General features: G+C 44.4%; 1 protein-coding gene across 4 annotated transcripts in view; it reads right to left on the minus strand.

Annotated features, from left to right (window-relative positions):
* ZFAT (zinc finger and AT-hook domain containing) overlaps nucleotides 1–24,558 on the minus strand; it is a 236,029-nt gene that overhangs the window by 57,724 nt on the left and 153,747 nt on the right. For all 4 annotated transcript variants that reach the window (XM_077942881.1, XM_015146035.3, XM_077942882.1 and 1 more), the window contains one exon: nucleotides 1,481–1,619. In XM_077942881.1, coding sequence (XP_077799007.1) covers nucleotides 1,481–1,619 — 139 coding nt within the window. The remainder of the gene's footprint in view (nucleotides 1–1,480; nucleotides 1,620–24,558) is intronic.

Genomic DNA, 24,558 nt, shown 5'->3' on the forward strand with positions numbered 1-24,558 from the left:
TCCAGTTATTTACTGGGGCTGTAAGCCAATCTATTCTCCCCTCTGTAATTCCTGGACATGGGGCACTGGCATGGGTCATAAAAAATAATGTGATGGCTCCACAAGTCCTAGATATGTTCAGAAAAAAATATACAAAAGCAAGAACTGAACATGTACTGCATGCACATGTTTTTTCATTTAATCCTCTCCACCATCGTGGAAGATGACTGCTGTGAACTCCATTCTACAGGTGAAGGGCCTGAGAGCTTGCCCAAGATGGCGCAGCTAAAAAAGAAGAATGCAGATTGGAGCCAGGGCCCTTCCCACAGCATATCCTGCTCCCCAGTTCCATAAAACTGCCATTAGGAAAACGAAGACGCAAGCTCACCATTACCCCCAGATGGATGGCTTTAAAATTATCCTGAGTCTTCTGTGCTGCTCATCTATTTCCGTGCATCAGCCCTGTCACTGAAAGTGCTGAAGGATATAGTCAATTCATTTGTTTTACATTAAGATGCATTTCATGGCTATTACGGCGAGCGGAGCTTCACGCTGAAACAAAACTCCAAGCCTCCCCAGCTGCAGCAGTCTACAATTCCACATCTCTGTTTACTGGGGGCAGATTTCTAAATCTGTCTTCAGCTTCAAATAGTCACAGGACTTAGGAAAGAGGAGCAGTAAACAGTGTGCTGCAATCAGTTTTTAGCTGAATTATTGAAGTGCAGATATAAATACAACAGAATTCTCTGTATGGTAACAACACATAAGCTAAGCCCTCTCAAGTGGGAATGTGATTATTTATTGAAATAAAACAACAAAAAACCCCACAAAGTTGTAATAATTTAAAATGAAAAGAGGCTTTCATCAATTCTCATCAGTTTAAATGTTCTAGAATGCCTTTTTTTCTTTTCAGGATGAATAAGTAACAAGCTTACTCAATAAATATTTTTAGATAATCCGAAAAAGTTCACCTATAAATATGCCTACAATAGCATTAGTTATAACTGCAAAGAAAGAAAAAAATCTAAAAACCCCACAATGTTCAATAACAGAATTGTCAGTGTTTCCATTCAATATTGAATTACAAAAAGCCCTTAGAAGTCATAATTAGGAAGACAATGTACCAAAGAAAAACAAAATGTTCCTGTTAATGTGAAGTAAAGAAAGACAACTGAACTTTCATCTCTGCGAACTTTATGCACCGACGAAGAATGGAAGGCAATGCTGACAAATAAGCATTGCTGAGGGTAGTAGAATCTGTGGGTGAATTTTCACTTGTCATTTTAGACTTCCACTAAGGTTGTTATAATACTAACCAGGCAGGAGGTAATGCTGACAATGATAAGGATGATGATGACAACAATGATGACAAGGAAGAACGAACATCACTGGCACATTTAGGTGTGAGAACTGAACTGCAGGATGTCAGCAGCTCTTCCCACTGGGGGACTTGGTATACAAGGAAGCAGGCAGGGCCCCAGCTTGCTGGCCCCTTGCCTACCTTGCTGGATGAGCACCTCCGCCGCCAGCTCCCCAGTGCCCACGTTGGCGTACTCCTCGTTGGGGTGCTTCCTGTTGTAGTGCCGCTTCAGAGAGCCAGATATGTTGCAGGAGTAATGGCAGTGGGCACAGCGGAAAGGCTGTGGGGACAATGAGGAGGCGTTAGAGAAGGTGGGCCCCAGATGTCTGCCTTCGCTGCTGCTCCCACCTGATGAGCATCTGACACCCAGAAGGTCTAAAATGAGCAGACCCCATCACCTGTGATATGTTCTAGGGAAAACCACTAAGGCAAGAATGCTGAGACCTGACTCTGCAGTGACCAACCAAGGGACCAGGACAAGGTGCCTCAGAGGAGGAGCTGTCTCTACTGAATGAATTTGCTTTTGTTACTTCTTTTCTGTTTTCATCCACCTCAGAATTTAGTTTTTGTTCAAGAAGAAGACCAAAAAAGCAATATAGTAATCTATCATTTTTTTAAGCGAATGACATTAAAAGTAGCTCTCATTACAGTTAGTTCCCTGATCTACAGTCAGGAGTCACATAATGACATTTCACTCAACCTCAGACTGCATATACAACAGCGGTCACAGCAGTAGGTTCTACCATACAGCCTGCAAGCGCAGGTAGGCTATACCTTCTACATCTGTGTAAGTCCATTCTATGATGTTCTACAACTAAGAGTTTGCTTAAGGACGCATTTCTCAGAACGTATCCCTGCTATTCAGTGATGCGTCACTGTATTTGCTTCTTTAGCTAAATCAATTCCTCCGCAGTATTTGCCTGCAAGCACCGGCATACACAAGTGTCAACCATTAGAGAAGTCTAGCAGGTAAAATCTATTTCTCACGCCCACCTGGTCAAGACAAGGCACTTTTGGGATGAGGCCACGAATGAGTCATGCAGCCTTGTCTTTCCCCTGGCACAATGCCTTGGAGGCTGCATAAACAGTGAGGCTGGGGAAAGAGGCACCTGCTGGGCCCCTGGGGAAGCTCAATGAGACCTGGCCTTTGGCTGCTCAATGGAGGCGCATCTCCATCACTGTTAAATTCCATGCCACGGCCCCTGGTCAGGAGCTGCCAGCATGCCCCTGTAATCCACATGCTGTATGATTCCGACAGTGCTCCAGGGTCATTCAGGGCCTGTTTGATGACCCAGCAGCCTTCTAGCCCAGCAGGAGCAGAAGAGCATGCAGCAGCCAAAATGGGAGCAGCACTCTGCCTGGTGCAGGGGACTCAGATGGAGCAAGTCCAGCCACACCTCTGGCCTTGACCAATGATAGAACCTCAGGCAAGTCGTGAAACTTCTCTTAGCATGGATCTTTACATGAGGCAAATGAGGATCATGCCCATGTCATAAGGTTGTTGTGAGAATTAAATGGTATCATATCAAGGGATACCTAAAATGCCGTGCAAAGCATTTCTTACTGATTTTATCAGCAATTCTATCACAATTCTTACCGGGCATCTGGAAGCTGATGTACCACTGCATCTATTAAGACCTCAAACAATACCTTTACTCCTTGACTGTCCAATTCATCAATTTTTTCATCACTGTTACCTATAAGAGCTAAACCAGCAACAGAAATGTCTGAATGTGAAGTACACCAACAGTAGAGAAAATGTCCTCTCATCTTTGAAGCTTAGATCAGTCCCTCTTTCAATGTTTCTTCCCTTCAAGTATAAAACTGTGATGCAGTCTTCCCATAGAGGCAGATGGGAGAGAGGGAGAAGGGGAGGAGGAGAGAGAGGGAGAAGGGGAGGAGGAGAGAGAGGGAGAGAGAGAAGGGAGAGAGGGAGAGAGGGGAGAAAAGGAAAGGCAGGGGGAGAGGGAGAGAAGGGAGAGAAAGAGAGAGGGAAAGGGAGAGGGGGAGAAGGATAGAGAGAGACAGAGAAAGAGAGAGAGAGAGAGGGAAAGGGAGAGGGGGAGAGGGAGAGAGGGAGACAGAGAAAGAGAGAGAGAGAGGAGGGAGGAAAAGAAGAAAATGAAGAGGAAAATCTTCCACCTCACCCCCTGCTTAAGTCATCCTCCTTCCTCATAGGCCCCTTGCCCACCACCTGCTCCAAGAGCTGTTCCCCCTTCAGCCTTCATGTTGTCACCTCCCTTTCTCAGGCCTCTGCCATCTCCTAGCAAGCAACTCCTGGGGGTGCCTTCTGCTCAGACCTCATGCTCCTCCATCCCATCTCCTTAGGCTGGTTGCCCTATCCCACTGTGGCAGGTGTGACATCGTCATGCCACTGTCACCAGGTTCTGCCATGGCTCAGCTTTCTAAACTTATTTATGGGATCTGCAACACAGACTTAATGTCAAATGCTGGATCTTTCTAAGGTGCTGGCCTTGGGCTGGATTTGTTCTTCTGCTCTGATTCCAATTATCATTTTTGCATTGCTGATTGGTGGATCTATATGTTTTGTTGGGTCCTCTCTCCCGAACCATAGATGGGAATTTTCAACTGCCTTCCAGGTATCTCCGCAGGGACGTTCTATAGGCCCCTTAAACTTTGGACTCATATCTTTCTGCAAAATCAGTTAGTCATCAAAGACAGAAACCCACAGCCATCTTTCATTTTTCCTTCTTTCTTACTATTCAACTGATCACGGAGTCTTGTCCAACCTTCCTGGGAAGCCTTTCCAGAGTGCCCCTGTCCTCCTCTCTCTCTCCAGCACAGAGAAGGAGACCCTCCCAGCCTATAAAGGGAATACTGCCATCCCCAGAAGGGCCATTCTTGGAAAGATACAGGGCAGTTAATCTGGTTGGTCAACCAGCTCTAAAACATTCCTCAGGGACTTCGCCCTACACCAAGGCTCACACTCTGGTTACCAGATGCTCTGTGCCGCACCGTACGTGCTGTGTTTCTACATTAAGTCCCTCGGGTAAAGAATCCTTGGAGTTTGGCCCAGAGCATTTACTAAACAAAAGGACCTGGAACAAAGGCAAAATTTGTCTGGCTTTCTCATCTATCTAGTGCATAGAGAACAAAAGGTCTAAAATTCTAATATATGATTACTGCAAAGCTAAAATAAAAGTTAAACCATTTTCAAGTGCTTTCATCTCTAAATAAGCAAACAGCATGCAGATATTATTTTTGGAATGTTAGCATTTACACAGAAATCAAAAAGTGAAAATGCTATATCGCCAGCATTGGGCAGTCAGTGGGCATAAAACGCAGGAAGAAAAAGGGTGATGAAAATGAGAAATGGTCCTGCAAACCTAGCTTCAGACTCGAGAGCCAATTTCACCCTTCTTGCAGCAAAGCAGATAAACAGCTTCCTGTGAGTTCAGCTCCTTTTCTTCCCCATGCCCATCCATTGGCAGAATTGCTAATGAGAAGAAAAATTGCCAAAATGTGAGCATATTGGCAAAAAATGTACGTGAGAGCCCAAATGAGGATTCAGTCTCTGAGCCAGCAATTTCTATCAAAATTTTCAATTCTGAGAGTTGAAAGAAACACTCGACTTGGAGAAATCTTCTCCCCATGGAAGCCTTCCTTCCGCAGCCTCTCCAGCAGTCTGCTGTCTACTTAGTCTCTGCTTTGATGCACGGGGTTCAAAACATGCCCCGGCAGTCTTTTCACTGCTGAACAGTGCAGGGGGAGTTAGGAAGATAAACCTCCCAGTCCCTTTCCTTCATTGGTCTTGCTTCTATCCTTCATATCCATTAGAACCTCTACATGAAGTCCATTACCACCCATTTTCTGCTGGGGATCTTCTCTCCCGAAGTGTGGGAACTGAGCCCCATCTAGGCTCTTCAAGCAAAACAAGATCTGATATGTGAGGCACTGCCACAGGCCAGTGGGGCTGACGCAGGGGAGGAGACAGGCAGAGGGAGGGAACAGCATCGGTAAGCCACTGCCAGACATAAAGCCTGCTGCCTTATCAATACTGCAAGTCTCAAGGTTTCATTTATGGAGCATATATTTACTGACCTCTGACTGTCCTCTGACCCCCAGGGATACATGGTGAATGAGGCAGATTTGTGATTCCCTAAATATATACACGTTTGGGGACTTAAATATCAACTCCAAAGATTAAACGCTATCTGGGCAAACTAAATCATAGAACTTGGTTTCTAAGTCAGAAACTCGCAAACAACAAATGACACTAGATCTCAAAAGGGAAGTTATTTATTCAGAGCTTTCAGGACAGAATCCAGCCTAGAGTTGGGAGGAAGATATAAGTTGGCTCCATAGCTCATTTGCAACGCAACATCGAAGTTCTTATCGTGGTCCAAAAAGCAAGACAGGGAGCCCATCAGCATAGCTATTATTCAATGTTGCACATAAGTTCTTAACTAAAGTAATGAGATCTAACATGATAAATATTACTGATTTCTCTCATTTTCACTGATAGCTACTATATGCCAGATAGCTCTAAATGTTTTGCATGGATTAATTCCTATAAGTCTTACATCAAACTCATACGGTACGTGCAATGATTATCCTCATTTTTACAGGTAAGGAAACTGAGACACAGAATGGTTTAGAGACTTGCCAAAGTTTCACGATCTCCTAGCCTGGCTACTTGATTTGCATCAGATATGGGGCCCCAGGCCCAGCCAACAATAAAGAGATTATCTGGTTTTCCACTGGCCATTTTTCCCCCTAGCATATATCCCCCGAAAACTCCAACTGAGACGGGCACAGGTTGGTATTCTTGGGTCTCCTGGACATAAGGTGGCCCAGATCTAAGTATCAACCTCTAGACCAAGGAACCCCATGGTTGACCGGGAGAGATGTGGGCAGTTACTGGGCTATCACTATGAGGCAAGGACTGGGCAGAGGAGATGACGAGGGTCAATGCCAGCCAGGTCAACACAGTGTGCTGTGTGCTGGGTCAGGAAAGTCATGTTAGGCAATGGGAGCCCCTGGGAGGTGTCAGGCGGGACAATGGCCAACTTCCCATTTTGAAATATCACTCTGGATACTTGGAAGTTAAATGGAAAATGGACCTTGAAAGGAACAAGACTGGAGGCAGGGAATCAATTATCCAGTTAACTGCAGTGGCATGGACGAGAGATACTAAAGGCCTAAAATGAGGCAGGGGAATAAAAATATGGGAAAAGAAGACAACATTTAAGAGAGATGAAGAAGGTAAAATCAGCCAGACCTCACGGCTGGGATGATGTGTGAGAGGGAAGAGATGGAGCCTCTAGGATGACTCCCAAGCTTCCAGCATGGATGGCAGAAGGCAAGGAAGGCCACCAGCAAAAAGGAAGTTATATGGATAATGGGAGGGAGAGGATGTATTCCTAGAACTCTGAACATCCCACAGGGTGGGTCTAGAACTCAGAGGACAGCTCTGGGCTGCAAACACAGATCAGAGGACAGGCAACTAGCAGAGGTCCTAAGACTGAGTGTGGCCATGGAAAGAGTATATCAAGTGAGAAGAGAAGCAGGATTAGAACAGCATCCTGGAACACAGGAGCAGGCAGGCAAAAGAAGGTGGACTTGGAAGAGGGATGACAGAGGATAGCAGGTGTGAGGATCAGGGGAGTCTGGAATCATGGGATCTGAGGAATAAGGTCCTCCAGGTAGAGGAGGATAATGGAGCTGAGTGCTCTAAGAAATCCAACAGGAAGGGGCCTCCCCTGTGTCCACTGGACCTGGCAATCAGGGGGTGGCACCGGTAACCTACCAAGAAGAGGTTCAGCAGCATGAGACAGGCAAAAGTCAGGCTTCAGCAAGTCAAGGAGAAAAGATGAGGAGCACAGGCTGGGTCATGTTCCTTTTTCCAAAAGGTGGCATCAAAAAAAAATCTTTCTCAAAAGGTACATTGGGCCAGGCACAGTGACTCACGCCTGCAATCCCAGCACTTTGGGAGGCTGAGGTGGGCGGATCACTTGGGGTCAGGAGTTCAAGACTGGCCTGGGTAACATGGCGAAACCTGTTCTCTACTAAAAATACAAAAATTAGCCAGGCGTGGTGATACATGCCTGTAGTCCCAGCTATTTGTGGGGCTGAGGCACGAGAATTGCTCGAATCTGGGAGGCAGAGGTCACAGTGAGCCAAGATTGCGCCCCTGTGTTCCAGCCTGGATGACAAAATGAGACCTTGTCGCCAAAAAAAAAAAAAAAAAGAAGAAGAAGATTAAAAAAAGGTACAGTGAAGATTTGTTAAAGCTGAAATTCTTTAAGTCCTTATTTTTATGTCAAGCAAGCAAGATGTCACCACCATAGTAAAAGTCTGGGTGACAGAGTGAGACCCTATTGCCTCTTAAAAATAAAAAGCTGGTAAAATACACATTTTCATAATTTGAGAATTTGCTGTTTTGGTTCTTTAAACAAAAAGAAAGAGAATAGAAGAGGACAGGGAATCATATCTCACACATGAAACTGGGTTCTGAGAAGCCTGATTAGAAGACATCTAAAAACCTCTAACTACATTAAAGTGATCGCATTTCCCATCGGCATCAAGGAACAGACCTAGAGGAACGTTGTAAAGCAGATGAGAAGCTGGTGATGAGGTAATGTGCAAGGTCATGACATTGGCAACTCACTGCAATGTAGAGGATGGCTTTTTGGTAAAACGAGGAGTTGCTCAGTTGGCTCCTATTCACAGCAAGCAAGAAGGCTGTCATCAGGTAAGGTTTTTGCAGTCTAATTTGTGCAACCAAGTATGGTATTAAGGTGGCACATATATCAAAAGGCTCAAAGATCAGATGTGAATCCGCCCCTTTGTTGACAGGCCTACCTTGGAGAGGGTGAAGAAGAATAAAGGCAAAACAGAAAGTGCTCGATGACACTAGTGTGTGAAACCTGGGGCCATACATCACTATTTCAACCTTAGTTTAACAACCTGGCTGGTGTAGTAATCAAGATACAGACAGAGACAGACATACAGAAGGAGACTAACCACCCATCTGGTATCAGAAAATTTGGATTCAAATGCAGAAAAAGGCCATGGAATGGTTATGACCTACATGAAGTGGACTGGTTGGTACAAGACTATTTATACACTGCTGATAGACAGAAGTGGTGTTATTAGAATGCGGACACCTTTACAACACAGAAGGACCTTCTCAAGCACATGATTGCATTCTATGTCAAGCAAGGGTAGAAGAACGGAGTGCGGCAGCATGAATGAACCGGGAGCAGGAGAAGAGGGTCAGGCGTTAGGCCCACCACTAACAGTGGAGTCACCCTCGCCAAGTCATTACACCTCCACTGCTTTTGATTCCGTATCTGTGAAATGGGACAGCAAACCTTTCCTGCCTACCTGATGGAGTTTAGATGGGGCACCAAAAACAGAGCACGACTGTGCTTTGAGAATCAAAAAACACCATAGGCCTCACTACTGTGGTCTTTAATCAGTTCATTAGCGTATTAGCACAGGAAACTAGCAGATGCCCTAAGACTGAACGCAGCCATAGAAAGAGAGTGTATAAAGTGAGAAGAGAAGCAGGATTGGAAGAGCGCCCTGGGGTGCAGGGGCAGGCAGCCAAAAGGAGATGGGCTTGGAAGAAGGACAAGAGAGGACAGACAGTAGGTGAGAGGATCAGGGGAGTCTGGAGTCTGGTGCTCCATCTCCTCCCTCTCACACATCATCTCAGCCCTCAGGATTGGCTGGTTTTACTGGCTCTATCTCTTTTAAATGTTCTCTTTTAAAATGTTCCCACATTTTTATTCCCCTATCTAATGTGGTCATCTGAGGCTCCAAGAAACCTCCTGGTGGGTGTCCTCTCAATTTTCCCTATGACAAGGACATTCCCTTCCCTTCTAGAGAAGCTCTTCTCTTCATATGGCCTGGGACCCTGTGTAGGAGGCTGCCTGCCCGCGCATGGAGGCACAGAGTCCCTCCACCACCTTCAAAGGCTACAAAAAGTCCCACCTACATCACCATGACCCAATTAAACTGCACCCACTCATACATCAACTGCCCTGGACTCACTCCTGTAAATATAAGTAAAAAGACTTTCATAATATTGCATGTTAAGTCACTTAGAAACACTAACCGTCACTCTCATATAACGTTATTCCTCAATGGCCATCTAGCGGACTGGGAAATTCTGAAAAAGTGAAAAAACTCTAACCTAAAAAATAGATTTCAAGTGTCATAAAGTTTTTATGAACTATATTTAACCATCAGTTAAGTTAAACTTTGGCCTGTAGGCATTTGTTCATCTTGATTTTGTAGTTTTCCTGTAGTTTGGGGTCATTTTTTAGGCTCATGAAAATGTGCTCAGGGTTCCATGGATCAAGTGGCCCTGCCCACTGGCACCAGAGGGGAGAGGGGCCAGTTCTCGTAGGTCCAGCAGGACTCCGGGCACTGGGTTCCATGAGCTGGCCAGGACAGCAGGCTCTGTCAGGGCTTCCTCATGTGACCTTAAGGGAAATCTTGGACTTCAGATTTGGAGACAGTCATGCATATAGTTTGAATATTTTTCCCTCCAGAACTCATGCTGAAATTTAATATTATGGAGTATTGAGGGGTATTGAGAGTTTGGGCATTTAAGATGTGACTGAATTATGAGGGCTCTGTCCTTATGCATGGATTTACCCATTCAAGGATTGACGGATTAATGAGTTGTCATGGGAAAGGAATTGGTGGCTTTATTAAGAAGAGGAAGGGGACATGCACTAGCACACGAACACACTCAGCCCCCTCACCATGAGATATCCTGCACTGCCTTGGGACTCTGCAGAGTCCCCACCAGCAAGAAGGCTCTCAACCAGATGCAGCCCCTTGACCCTGAACTTCACAGCCTCCAGAACTGTGAGAAATAAATTCCTTTTCTTTATAAATTACCCGGTTTCAAGTATTATGTTATAAGCAACAGAAAATGGACTAATACAAGCCAATCATCAGTTAATCTTCATTTACCACAAGTAAAAAGACACACACAAAAAAAGAGATGAGGAAAGGAAGAAAGAAAAAAGGAAAGAAAAGAGAGAGAGGGGGAGAGGAAGAGAATGGAGAAATTAATGCCAGTGTCTGAGTTTGAGGAATGACAATCACAGGATCCATCAACGATGATCCACTGAGAGATAAGAAAAATAGGCAAAATATGTCATCACCTCACATAAAACTTAAATGTCAAATCATGCTGCCATTTCTTTCCAAAAAGATCTCTTATCTTTACTCATAAATAAAGTATCTGCTGAGCATCTACTACATGCCAAGCAATATGTTACGAACTGGAGGTGGCTGGCACCACACTCACAGGCATTCCACTAAATCCTCTTACCTTGTTCACCACCATCTACTAGAGGTCCTGAATGTTTACATCTTACCTCCTCCCTCCCAGATGCCAGGACCTTGAAGGCCAGGCCAGCTGGTAACTTTCTTCTCTACAAGGCTTGCCTGATCCAGACCTGCCCACTTCTCTGACCACATCCCTCTCCATGGTCATCTTCGGTCAATGGACTCGAACCATACTGCTCCTTTCTCATTTGCATTCTCACTCTCTCTCTATCCAGAACACCCCATCACCCCATCAGCAGATTTCCCTCAGGCAGCTGTGTCCTGGACCAAAGTCTCCAAACCGCCCTTCTTATCCTAGTCTTGATCCTGCCATTCTCTCTACAACAAGTGTCTTTCTTTTCTTTCTGACTTTTATTTTAGGCTTAAGGGGTACATGTGCAGATTTGTCACATGGGTAAATGCATGTCACAGAGGTTTGGTGTACAGATAATTTTGTTACCGTAATTAGCATAATACCCAACAGGTAGTTTTTCAATCCTCATCCTCCTCCCACCAGCCTCAAGCAGGCCCCAGTGTGTACTGTCCCCTTCTTTGTGTCCACGTGTACTAAGTACCCACGTATAAGTGACAATATGTGGTATTTGGTTTTGTGTTCTTGCACTAATTCACTTAGGATAATGGCCTCCAGCTTGATCCATGTTGCTGCACAGGACATGATCTCACACAACAAGTGTCTTTATCAGCCCCCTGCTCAGAGCCTTCAAGGTCTGCCAGAGGCTGTGGAGAGCCCCAGATGACCTGTCCACATCTCTCTGTAATAGTGAGCCAAGTACATGCAGGTATTGTACAGAAGCGAGGGCGGGGGGGCAGTGGAAGGAGAGCATGTACAAGCCCCAAATAACCTGCCCACACCTCTCTGTGACACTCAGCCAGGCATATGCAATTCCTGCACAGAAGAAGAGATGGGGTCACGTACAAATCCCCAGATGACCTGCCACACCTCTCTGTGATAGTCAGCCAGGTACATGCAGTTACTGCAGAGAAGAAGAGATGGGGTCACGTACAAATCCCCAGAGACCTGCCCACTACCTCTCTGTGACAGTCAGCCAATTACATGTACTTACTTCACAGAAGAGATGGGGTCATGTACAAATCCCCAGATGACCTGCCACACCTCTCTGTGATAGTCAGCCAGGCACACTGGGAGATGTGCAGGAGCTTGCTCCAAACCATCTCACTCCTGCAACTGCCACTCCTGTTTGCAAGCCATTCCTTTTTCGTTAAGAACACTCCCCACCTGCTTTCTCTACTTCACTAACTTTCAGAACAACTTCAGCACACAGGAAGTTCCTGCCCCTTAGTGGATCTCTCAACTGTTGTGTGCAGGCATCCACTTCTGTCCTTCTGATATTGCTCTATTCTACTGAGTTCCTTGGGTCAGGCTCTGTGTATCTTCCCCTCAATACCCTCGAGAAAGAATCTATTGATTCTAATACTAGATGACACCAAAGTGAGAAGGGGCTATGGTTATCTAGTGAAACATGCCACTGACAGTGAAAATCGGCCAAACTTGTCTGAATGAACAAGTTGATCACATTGGATTCAACACTGACCCACTCATTCCAAGCAACGCATCAAGCCTTAGATCTCCAAAGCATAAATCATGGGATGACACTGTATAAATACCCACCTCCTCACTTAAAACAATGCCCCCGCTTACGCTTTGAAAGAAGACAATGTTATTATGCTTCACAGATTTGAGCCAAACTTGATGAGTTCAACATTTTCTTTATCCCCAAGTTACTAAAAATGTCGACCCATTGTCTTGTGGTACTGAGAGTGCGAAAGTTCATCAGCTAGGCCCCCATCCATTCTTCACGAGCCTCAGCTTGCTCTTTACTTGCCCCACCTTCACCCTGAAATTTTGTCTAACTCTCCCAGGAAGATGTAAGTTCTTCTTCTCATCTGTCCCCCAACACCTGGTAAAGCTGTGGTACGAATCCTGCTATGGTGTAACTGCCACCTGCCTCTCCACGTCCACCCTCCACAGGCTGCAAATCCTTTGAGAGTACAGACTACATCAGAACCCGCTCACCTATGCTCCCCTGGCAGCCAGTGCAGTGCCCAGCACAGGCAGACGCTCAAATACAGTTATGTGGCTAAAAGAGAAAGGAAGATTGCCTGCCTCTTTCTGTTAACGATTCATGTGCAGTTAGTCCAGCAAACCCTCCTAACAACAACAACAACAACAACAAAAGAAAAAAGCTAAAAATCTGGTTACAATTTAAAAAAAACAACATTAAATTTAAGAACTTTAAGAGACATCACAAAGAAAGTGAAGTAAAGCCAAATAAGGATAAACTGTATCCCTAACATATAACCAAAAATGACCCACACTTAAGAGAGATAAAGAATTCCTGAAGACAAGTAAGAAAACAACAAAATCTCCCAATAGAACAATGAAAAACTAGCTGAACAGACACTTTACTAGAAAAAAAGGTGGAGGAGGGAGGGAAGGAGAGTAAGAGAAAGTAAAGAAATCCAAGCAGCTAAAAAATATATGAAAAGGGGCCCAACCTCATTAACAATCATGAAGATAAAAGTAAAACCACATAGAAGGTCACTGCACAGCTACCAGACTGGCAACACGGAAAGTTCACACCAAGATATGGACCAAGAGAGGCTAATGCATGCTGCTGCAAACTGGTGCAACCACTTTGGAAAACAATTGAGCATCACCTAGCAAAGCTGAAGCTGTGCATATCCCATGGCCTGCAAGTCCTCTGTGGGTGTATGTATCTTGAAGAAACTGGTGGACAAGCATACCAGAACACATGTGTCATGAGTCCAGAGCAGCTGAGCTCATAAAAGCAACAAAACAGAAAGAACCCAATTATTCACTGCAATTAAATGAATAATAACATCATGCTAGGTTCACATGGGGGAGTCATATTTCACACAATGGCATATGTGCTGCAAAGAAATGAGTGAACTAGGGTTATACGTGAGAACTGGTCAGTCTGACCAATATAACTCTGAGTAAAGAAGCAAACTTCAAAACAAATATACAAGGCCAGGTGCAGTGGCTCACACCTGTAATCCCAACACTTCGGGAGGCTGAGGTGGGAGAAATGGTTAAGCCCAGGAGTTCAAGACCAGCCTGGGCAACATACTGAGACTCTGTCTCTAACAAAAAAAATTTTTTTTAATTAGCTAGAAGTGGGGCACATGTCCTCCTTATAGTCCCAGCTAGTCAGGGGGCCAAGGTGAGAGGATCCCTGGAGCCCAGGAGTTCAAGACCAGCCTGGGCAACACAGCGAGACTCTGTCCCTAGAAAAAGTAATTTAAAAAAATTACTTAGATGTGGTTTAGATATGCATACATGGTTGGCAAAACTATAATGAAATAAAAAAGTATTAGGTTGATGCAAAAGTAATTACGGTTTTTGCCATTAAAAATAATGCCATCCATGTATACATCTCTAAACAAGGTGCTTTAGCATGTGTTTTACTGGCAAAAACCACAATTACTTTTGTACCAACCTAATAATTGTCATTGAAGTCGGGAAGTGGTGACTTTTGGGACAGAGAAAGGGTGGTCTCAGGAACATCCTGCAGGAGGGTGTCCGGTAATGGTCTATTTCTGGGCAGCAGCTATGCAAGTGTTCACCTTATAATTATTCATCACACCACATCTTCATGTCATATGTACTATTCTGGACATACATTCTATTTCACAATAAGAAAAGTAAAGAAAGAAAGACAGTAAAAAGAAATGTATGGCCAAATGGGTAAATAGGCAACAGAGGTCCCCTTCACAAGGTTTTTATGAGGATTATACAGAACTTACATTAAATGCCTAGAATGATACATAGCATCCAACTGGTAGTTATTACTAACATTAATAACACTGATGACAACACCACTTATCGCGGCACATGCAGAGTGATTTTTAGGTTTATTTTCTTTCATCTGTGTGACGAAAACTGCACTGAAACTATAACATATTCCAAAAGGGAGGCTTAGTAGGAATTTCTCTCTAAAGACCCAGTGACAGGCCTAGAGGAAATATTAACTATAACTCTGGCACTGCCAAGCTTTTATCAAGTTACCCAGGTGGAGAGACGGTCTTGATCATGCAAGTGCTTCCCGAGGGGTTTTGGTGGTAGGACACCTGTAAGATTTACGACAGCACTTCTGTAGCTGAGGAAATGCGACAGGAAGATGAAGTGCTTTTTCATTAATGTCTGGGGTGGCCATCAATCCCCTAAAATGCAAGCTAGCACCAAGTCACCCTGAGAAGTGTGTAGCTGGGCTGGGGGAGGGCGGGATACCAAGTTCTTGAGAACTTTGAATTCAGACTTAATTCAGTTACTTCTGAGACTTATAAAGCAATTTTATCTAATCTGAGCCCATAAAGGATGAAGTGATAGCTTCTTCAGTCTTACCTCTCTTTTATTTCTGGGGAAAAAAAACAGCCAGAACAGATGCTTCCGACAAATATTCCCCACCATGTACAGTGGAGAGGTCTGTGGCCTGGGACACTTCTCACAACCCCTAATTGGCAGGGGTTTCTGGAGTCAGACCTCAATCTAGCTCTACTGCCTAACAGCTCTGCAACTTTGAGAATGTTTGCTCCTTTAATTGCAAGGAATGGAGATAATGTATACAGAGCAGTCTGCATGGAGATGTTCATCAAATTATTACCACTGACAGTTTACACAAAGAACAGTGGAAACTGCCTCAGGTAAAGGAAAAGAACCAACGGTATTCCTTTAACTGGTATTCCTTTAACTTGCATTTGGAGTTTCAACACTTCCTGTTTACATTTGCAGCAATAGAGGAAGACGAGCTTAAGGAGGGGACCCCAAATTCGCAACAGATAATGACAGCTATCACTGAGTGTTTATTAGATGCCTCAGTCGCCTAGGGTAAAGATGGAGATATTAACATCCTCTTCTTGCTGACAAGGCCCTGGGAAGTTAAGTGGCTTGCTGCAGGTCATGCAGTTAGTCACCAGCCAAACCAGTGTTCTAGCTAAGGTCTGTCGGATCCTAATGTTCACACCCCAGTCTCCTTGGCCGCTGGGGCACTGATCACCAAGGCTCACCACAAACAAGCTCCACCTCAGCAATAATCTCTCCTGCTAATGGATCAGATGGATGATTTCTGCAACTTTTGCTTTTATACTGTATTTTCAGTTTTGCAGATGAATTTGCATTTCAAATCACAGCATCAACAAGATGGTGCTGTTTTCACAGTAGCAATTCCAGCTCCCAAAGTTCTAGTAGCATAACCTTCTCACCATTTCTTCCCCTTCCCTCTCTATTCCCGCCTCAGGACCTGGCTCTGTACAGACCCCCATCTAAACTGCCCACAGAACTACCAAACACTGCAGGTCAGAGTTAACACCACTGCAGCAGTGAAGATTGACTGTGACTGCATTTGCACAGATTTCCAAAGAACACACCAGAAACAGATCACACGCACTCCCTCTTACAGGAATCTCCATCAAGGCTTCTTGAACATAACACAATAATGAAGCTAGGTTTGCTGTGCTCAACATAAGACAACAATACACTTACAGATAGTAAACCGGCTCTTTGCTAAGAGGAGGGCTCCTGGTGGGCTGCAGTGAACCTCTGCTGTGATCCTTCAGCATCCTCCAGGGCCTGGCTCACTGCATCTGGCGAGTGTGAAGAATCCCATGAGCCTTGGGACCATGCTTGGTTATCCTGGGCTGAGCACCTCCTTTCTAAAGCACTTACACATGTTTTATCTTGTATTAACCTCAAGAGGCCTCTGGCAACTGTGAGAAGAGGGAAGAACTGAGAGTTCAAAGCCACAGAACGGAGTAAAGGACCAGGCATGGCCCAGTAACAGAGGATCTGTTGAACGCTGTGCCCTTGTGGCTCCAAGCCCTTGAAGGAGCTCAGTCCCACCTCCACCTGGAAGTTGGCCATGATAAATCTATCACACTAAATTTCTACAGAACCTATTCATTTACTGATTTGTTCATTCAGCAAGTATTTATTAAGCACTGCATAGATGCTGGGAGTAGGATAAAAACTAAACAAAGGGCTTCAAAGAATTTACATTCTAACATCATGAACAAGTAAATATATAACCCACTGATGCTGTTAAACACATCAAAATAAAGCATTTGAGCCAAGACCTGAAGGAGGTAAAAGAAGCACCGTGTGGCTACCTGGGAGAAAAGCAGAATGAGAAGTGGGAAGAGCAGGTGCAACCAAGCGTGGAGATGGAGTGGGACGCGCCACATCTGCAACAGAGGGTGGGGGGCAAGGCAGCGCAGGAACCAGGGGCCAGGCAGGGCAGGTGCTTGTGGCCACCTGTAGGATTTCTGCTTTAACTCTGAGTGTGACCAGAAACCACTAAAGTGACAGACATACATGGGGTTCATTATACTATCTTCTCTACTTCTGGGTTCTCGTGTTTCCCAAAGTCTGTTTAAGTGCTGGCAGGCACTTTGGGAAAAATAGGAGAGGGACTTCTCCAGCCAAAATGAGACTGAAAATCACTATGTACTGTGTCTCTACCACCTAACACCTGCCGACATCCCAGGGAACTAGTGTTCTAGAGAGCACAGCGTGGAAAACACTGACTGACGGCCTCTTCCAGGGAGGGTCTATCTTGTCTCCCAGGTAGGCTGAGCTTCCTTAGGCCAAAAGCCATGTCTTCTGCTACTGCTGGGTTCCACCATAGCCAGTGGAGCACTGGGCACTAGAGACTCAGAATGGAACACGCGAAAACAAAAACGTGATTGGCTGACTGCCGGACTCACCTCGCTATTGCACGTTAACTGTGCCCACGATAAACTTCTTTTCCACTCGGAGGAATTCCATCACATTGAATTTCTGAACCCCAAGGCCCATTATCTACCCAGGGTCACCCAGCAAAGCTTGTGACTCTTCCAGAATGTTCTGGATGATGACACAGGCTGACAGATGGAAATGTTTCATAGAAATATGAGTTTATCCCCAGAGGCTGCTCAGTGCCTGAGAGTCATTGCAGCATGGCCACATGAAGGCTCCCCACCCTGAAGCAAGAAGAATATTGATCACCAGGCCAATGGCCAAAGATCTGCACCCCTAGACTGGGCAGCGGGCAACTTGAGAAAAAATGCATATTCATAATAAAGGACCAAGACTGTAAATTACAAGATACATGGTGATGCTCATAAGGAAAATTCCTAAAGAACATTTGCACCTAGAATGCTCATCATCTTCTCCAGCCTGAGCTCAGTGGGAATGTGAACCATGTGTACACAGGACAATGTGCGGGACCGGTGCACTCCACCTGACCCAAACAACCACACCCAGACCCCCGTGACCCACAGACAGTCACAGGAGACAGACAAGGGGAAAGAAACACAGAGGCAGAAGCCAAGAGACATCAAGAGACACACGCCCGAAAGGAAGAGGCCCTCGGACCAAGGAGCGAGGGGGAAGCAGATTTTCATGGGCTCATGTTAGCATGTAAAGAAGTTTGTACTAAAGATTTCAAAGTAATGGTGATGTTTACAGGGTATCTGGTGATGAGAACATCATTCCCTTCTCCTCGTCCCAGTGGCCAAATATAATTCAGGCAGATTTGGTAGGTCACACTCTGGTCTATAATCCAAGTCTTCCTGAAAGCAGACAGGCTCAAAGCCAAGTCCACTGGGCACCATCCATGCTGGGAGAGAAAAATCTTTTAATTTTTTTTTTTTTTTTTTTGCCTTATCTCTTCAGGATTTATAAACCTGAGAGCATGAGGCTGGGACTTACATTCCATAAAGTTAGTCACAACAGGGGAAAAAAAAAAACAACAACAGCGTGCGGTAAAGATCAAGAGAGAAAACGCCAGGTCTTCATATAATTTAGTAAGCACAAAGCTATCTTGGTTTTAAAATAAGGCCAGAGACAAATTAAACAATTTAAGAAAATAAATGTTTTAAAACCGTGGCATACCACAAGTTCAAAAATGGCTTGTGTTGAGGCAATTATCTCATCACAATAAATAACAGTAAATCAATCCACACTAATTGCTTTTTGTGCAAGGGCTTAGAAGACTCTTTAGCGTTCTCTGATTATTGATTTTTTTGTAATCGCTTGTGTCAAAAATGCAATATTTCCAGAGAATATACTGCACACTCTTAGACAGGATTTTAATGTAACATAAAACAACCCCATTTCCTCTTTTTTTTCCAGAGGTGCTTTAAACATCTAAAATAGAATGAAGCTGAAGATGGCACTAAGATGGCTAAAAAGCAGAGACACTACATTTCAAACCAATTTAACAAACGGCCCCTGTTACCACCACCACATGGCCGTGCTGTGCATCCCACCCCCAACCCCACCCGCCACGTTCAAAATTAACAAGAAAACCATGTGGAATCTCAGATTCTCCATTTTCTTGCAAATTCAGAACCGAAAAGCAAGACAAACACCACCAACAGAAACTCTGTGCTTTACTTCTTGCTCTCTGCCCCTTGGTTCAGTAATTTCCACTGAACCTAGAAAATGCTCTGGCTGCTAACTTCACACTCCATCAGCATTTTGTTTGAAGATTTTGCTTCAGTCTTGAGAGCTAAACATATAGCTCCAGGCTTAAATAAGCAAAGCAGTGAGAGGAAAAAGGACAAAGGGGTAAGTAAGTTCCTCTGCTTCACTTGAAAATGAGAAAGCGTGGACTAACACAGACAGAGTAGCTTTCACTACAGAGACAGGGATCAAAATCCCAACTCTAGCTCACAGAAATTGTGATACTCCTGAGCACATTACTAAACAAGACTCTGGGCCTCAGTGTCCTCATCCATAAAATGGGGATGTTAATACCTACCTGGTAGAGTTTTTCAGGGCAAAATAAGGTAATGCACAGGAAATACCTGTGTAACGCCAAGCACATGGCCATTACAAAGAAACCAGCCCACCTGTCTTATTTATTCTAATGCTAGATATTTAAACATTCAACCTTGTGGTGGAACTTTCTCGTGGAAAGATAAAAGCATCTTCTGGGTAACAGGAGGAGTTGTAGTATAAATAAAACTGCAATGCCATAAGCAATGCCAGATGACTCAGCATTTTGAGGTGGTACTGAGACTCTCAGGCTATTACTTTGAACTATTTATAAATGTGTGGCTTCCAAACAATCTGCTTATTTGAGATCATTTTATTGCTTTCACTCCCTTGCTGACAAAGTTTAGACTGGAAACTAGGAGCAAATTACCAGGCCACATCCTCAGCTGACCTCATCCAAACATCACCTTTGTTCAACTGAGCACCCAAGCTCCTTAAGCATTCTAGGTGCTCAGATGCCTCGTGTCTTTTGTACATACAACCATTTCCCTTTCACACCGACACATTATAAAGGCCTTTGGGACCTATTTCATCATCAGGAATGCAAAAAGAGGTTACACTAATTCCCTTTGACTTGTGGGTAACAGTCAATCGGCGAGCTTTCTGGTTGCTACAGGTTTTTTAAGCTACAGGTTTTACACAACAGGATAATATATTAATCCAATTAAAACATAATTTTTAAAAACCGATAAAGTTGGAATAATTAGTTTGCTGGTTTTCTGGGTTCCCACAGAACCTTGCACATAACTTTTTGGATCATTTAACATATTTGCTGTTGCTTTTGATGTCTACTTGGCTCTCCCTAGACTTGTAACCCTGGCAGACCAGAGGCCTGGCTTCATCCTGAAATCCTCTGACCCGTCATGGTGCCTGACACAGACGTGCCTGCTATCCAGAAAAAAAATGTGTTGAATACATAAGTAAACATTTCATATGGTTTGCATCAAAAAAACAAATGAACATTCAGTACTTTATTTGTACTTATGTTTTTTCTTAAAATTCTGAATGTCAAATCGTGGTATCATGTATTCTATATGGCATTCTCAGGAAAAGTTTCTCAATGATAATGACATCGGTGATTGAGATCTCCCTTGCCTCTCACTAGTTTTATGAAAATACTTTTAGTTATGCAAATTTTAGGCTGACAACAGCCAATAGATTTCTCTGGCTTCATAGTGCACATTTTTGAAGATTCAATTGCATTTAGAGATACATCAAACATAAATTTTAAATAGTGTCTTTTCAAGATGAAGGCGTGGATGGTTTCCCTTGTGAAACAGCATACACATCTATACCAAAAGGCTGATGGCTACAGAAGAGAAGGCCAGTCTCATCTTCTGGAGGTCAGGGGCAGAGGAGTGATCTGAGCTATTTGTCAAACAGTGAAGAGGGTTATTCTGTTTCAGAAGCAAAAAAAGTGTCTAAAGTAAGAAGCAAGGGTCAGCATCAAGTCACACTGAAGAGTCTCCAAAATGCACAAATCTCAAAAACTGTGAATTTCAGAACTGAATTCTTTTGTGGACTTGCACATTCACACACCAAATTTTGACATGCTTTCCATAAATCAGGAAAAACTCTTGGTGCACTTGGAGCTTCACAGAGGAATGAGTCAAAGGGCAAACTTCCTACAGTGCTGGGGCCTTGTGGCATGTCCTGTGCAATGCAAAAAATGGGTGAGAGGTAGTGACGAGGAAAGAATGGCGGGGCAAGGGCAGAACAAGGCCCTTCTGCAGGAGAATCACACTTTTTGAAAGCATAGGCAGCAGGTCCAGCAGTGAAGGGCAGGGCCGCTGAGGAGAGAGACATTCGCTGTTAGAAGGAGGCCATTTATTAAGAACTCCGTGTGGGAGACAAAACTGGTAAAAGCTTCTTGGCCGGGTGCAGTGGCTCACGCCTGTAATCCCAACACTTTGGGAGGCTGAGGCAGGTGGATCAAGAGGTCAGGAGTTCAAGACCAGCCTGGCCAAGATGGTGAAATCCCATCTCTACTAAAAACACAAAAATTAGCCAGGTGCAGTGGCAGGCACCTGTAATCCCAGCTACTCAGGAGGCTGAGGCAGAAGAATTGCTTGAACCTGGGTGGCAGAGGTTTCAGTGAGCCGAGATCACGCCACCGCACTACAGTCTGGGCGACAGAGTGAGACTCTGTCTCAGTGACATATTTATGTGGTCAGGTACATCATGAAAGAATGTGCCACATTAGAGGAATTAGGTGAATATGACTCTGTGAACAAAAAGAACATGCCACAGGCACCAAGAATCTTAAACAAAGTCATGAAAGAAAAGAAGATTGTAGAGTCAGGGCAGTCCTGTGATGAAAAAAGGAAGAAACCAGGATGGAGTCTCTAGAGAACTAACATTTGAGAACAACGTGACAAGCCCTCTTTACTTACTTCCTGACTAATCACAATGTGTATAGTGGCAAGAAGAGGTACTTCTTTCATCTCTGTGCTACAGGTAAGCTGCAGAGGGGAGATTGCCTGCCCAAGGCCACACAGGTAATAAGTGGGAAGCCAGGATTCTATGATAGTCTGACCGTAGAGCCACAATCTCTAACGTCAAAAAAGAAAGGTCTTGTGCTATAGGAATTCAGGCCTTTCATCAAACCTGTGCACTGTTGTTTCTCCCATGGGTACAATCCCAAGGGTCCATGAATCTCCCAGTCTTTCCTGAACTACCCACAGGTAATGCTGCATTGATAATACCCTTGCATGACAGCTGGCAGTGAATTCTCTCCTCGTGACTCTGCACCCACCCAGATTACTCACATCAGCCAGTCTGCTGTCTCAGTCACCCTCCTTGCTCCTTACTCCCAGCTTCAAGTTCTGTATATGTTGGTGCAGGGGCAATAGGTACATCTGATAGGCACCCTATTGTGCAGGCACTGACAGGCACTGTGAGAATCACAGGGTTGGAGTATTCCTGCTTCCAGCTAGGATGCAGAAAACCACAAGAGACCACTGCTCTCACACTAACAACTTGACAGAGCTATCAGATTGCTGAGGATAGAAAGAAATCTAAGTGAACGAATTCTAGAAAAAGACAAGAGGTGGATAGGTCGCTGTGCTAGAGACCAAGGTATCCACCAGTTCCTTTTCTCCTACTTTTATCTTCAGCATAGTGACCCATAAACCTCTTCCCTGTGAAATGGAGAACTTCACCACGTGCAAGAGGGTTGGGGGCTGAAGCTGCAGCCAGTGATGAAAGGGGAGAGGAAATCCATCCCTTACAAAGTACACAAGGCCTTCACCAAGTGCACCGCCAACTCTCCAAAGAGTTCCCTGGGCAGGGCAAGGCGGGAGAGAGATGTCTAATAAACAGAAAGCCCGGGGTGGAGCTGGAGAGAAACAGAAACTCTGCAGCATCCCGAGATGCTGGCAGCCGACCTGATGAAAGCTGGTAGAGAGCCTGTATGACTGAGAAGGCCAGTGCTGGGCTGTAAAACACAACGTGATTTCTGGAATCTCACTGGTGCTCAGATGGTCAACCTTGCTGAAAGCAAAGTCCTGATCCTGTTCTCAGAATATCCGAAGATAGTGAAAACCAACTCTAGAGCTGTTCAGAGCCCAGACCCAGACCCAGCTCAACTACAAATTAGATTTATTCATTCTTGAGTTGCCAAGACCACCCTCAGGTTCAGTGACTCACTGAGAAGATTTGCAAGACTCAGCATATAGTCATACTCATGACTACACTTTATTACAGTAAAAGAAGACAAAGCAAAATCAGCAAAGGGAAGAGACACATGGGGTGAAGGCTAGGGGAAACCAGATGCAAGCTGCCAAGGGTCTTCTCCAAGTGGAGCCACAGAGCACATGCTTAACCCCCCAGCAAGGATCTGTGACAATACTTATGAAATGCTGTCAACCAGAGATGCTCGTCAACCAGAGCATCAACCAGAGAAGCTCAGTGACCAGAGATTTTAGTGATGGCTGATCATGTAAGTACCCTCTGCCTAGCATGTACCAAAATTCTATACTCCCAGAAAAAAGGCAGGTATTCAGCATAAATTGCACTGTTTGTATAAATACTTTAGAAAGTGTAAGCTCCTCTTAACAGTGAGGTGCTACAAATTCTCTTGGAAGTCCATGTTCTCAGATGCCAGCCCAAGCTTGTAAGCAGATCTTTCAAAGGAGAGCAGCCAAGCCTGCTATATTAACTCTTTTCTGCACAGTCCCCCACACTAGTAACATATACTTTCCCAAGGCCAACTACTGTTTACCTCAGTCTACTGTTTTTTCACATACAATGTCTGGCATATGTGGCATAATGTCTGGCATTAAAACATTGTGAGGCATGCAAAGAAGCAAGAAAAGATGACATCAAATCAAGAAGAAAAACATCTCTGCAGCCCTGCAGGGAAAAAAGAAAAAGGAAAAAAAACTCAATAGAAACTGATGTGCAGGTGCCCCAGATGTTAAAATTCTTAAACAAAAACATCAAAGTAACTAGAACAAATATGTTAAAGGCTCTAGGAAAAACATTAAAACAAGTGTGAACAGATGATAAAATGTAACAGAGAAACAAAAACTACAAAAAAAAAATGCTACGTGGGAAGCTGAGGCAGGAGGATCATTTGAGCCCAGGAGCTCAAGCAAGATACAAAAAGAAGGAAGGAGGGAAGGAAGGAGGGAGGGAGGGAGGGAGGGAGGGAGGGAGGGAGGGAGGGAGGAAGGAAGGAAGGAAGGAAGGAAGGAAGGAAGGAAGGAAGGAAGGAAGGAAGGAAGGAAGGAAGGAAGGAGGGAAGGAGGGAAGGAGGGAAGGAGGGAAGGAGGGAAGGAAGGAAGGAGGGAAGGAAGGAAAGAAGGAAGGAAGGAAGGAAGGAAGGAAAAAAGAAAAGGAAAGGGAAAGGAAAAGGAAAAGATAAGAGAACCAAATGATCCTAGAAATTAAAACATCGTATTTGGTGGTCTTAATAGCAGATTTAATATATCCTAAGAAAGGATAAGTAAGCTTGAAGAAAGGCAAGTAGAAATCATACGAACTACATAAACTGAAACATAAAAAGAAAGAAGAATTAAAGGGAGAGAGAGAGAGATCACCTGAATGTGAGGTGCTATTAGTGCCTCACATATATGTATTA

This window comes from Macaca mulatta, chromosome 8 (assembly GCF_049350105.2).
Source record: "Macaca mulatta isolate MMU2019108-1 chromosome 8, T2T-MMU8v2.0, whole genome shotgun sequence".
Lineage (NCBI taxonomy): Eukaryota > Metazoa > Chordata > Mammalia > Primates > Cercopithecidae > Macaca > Macaca mulatta.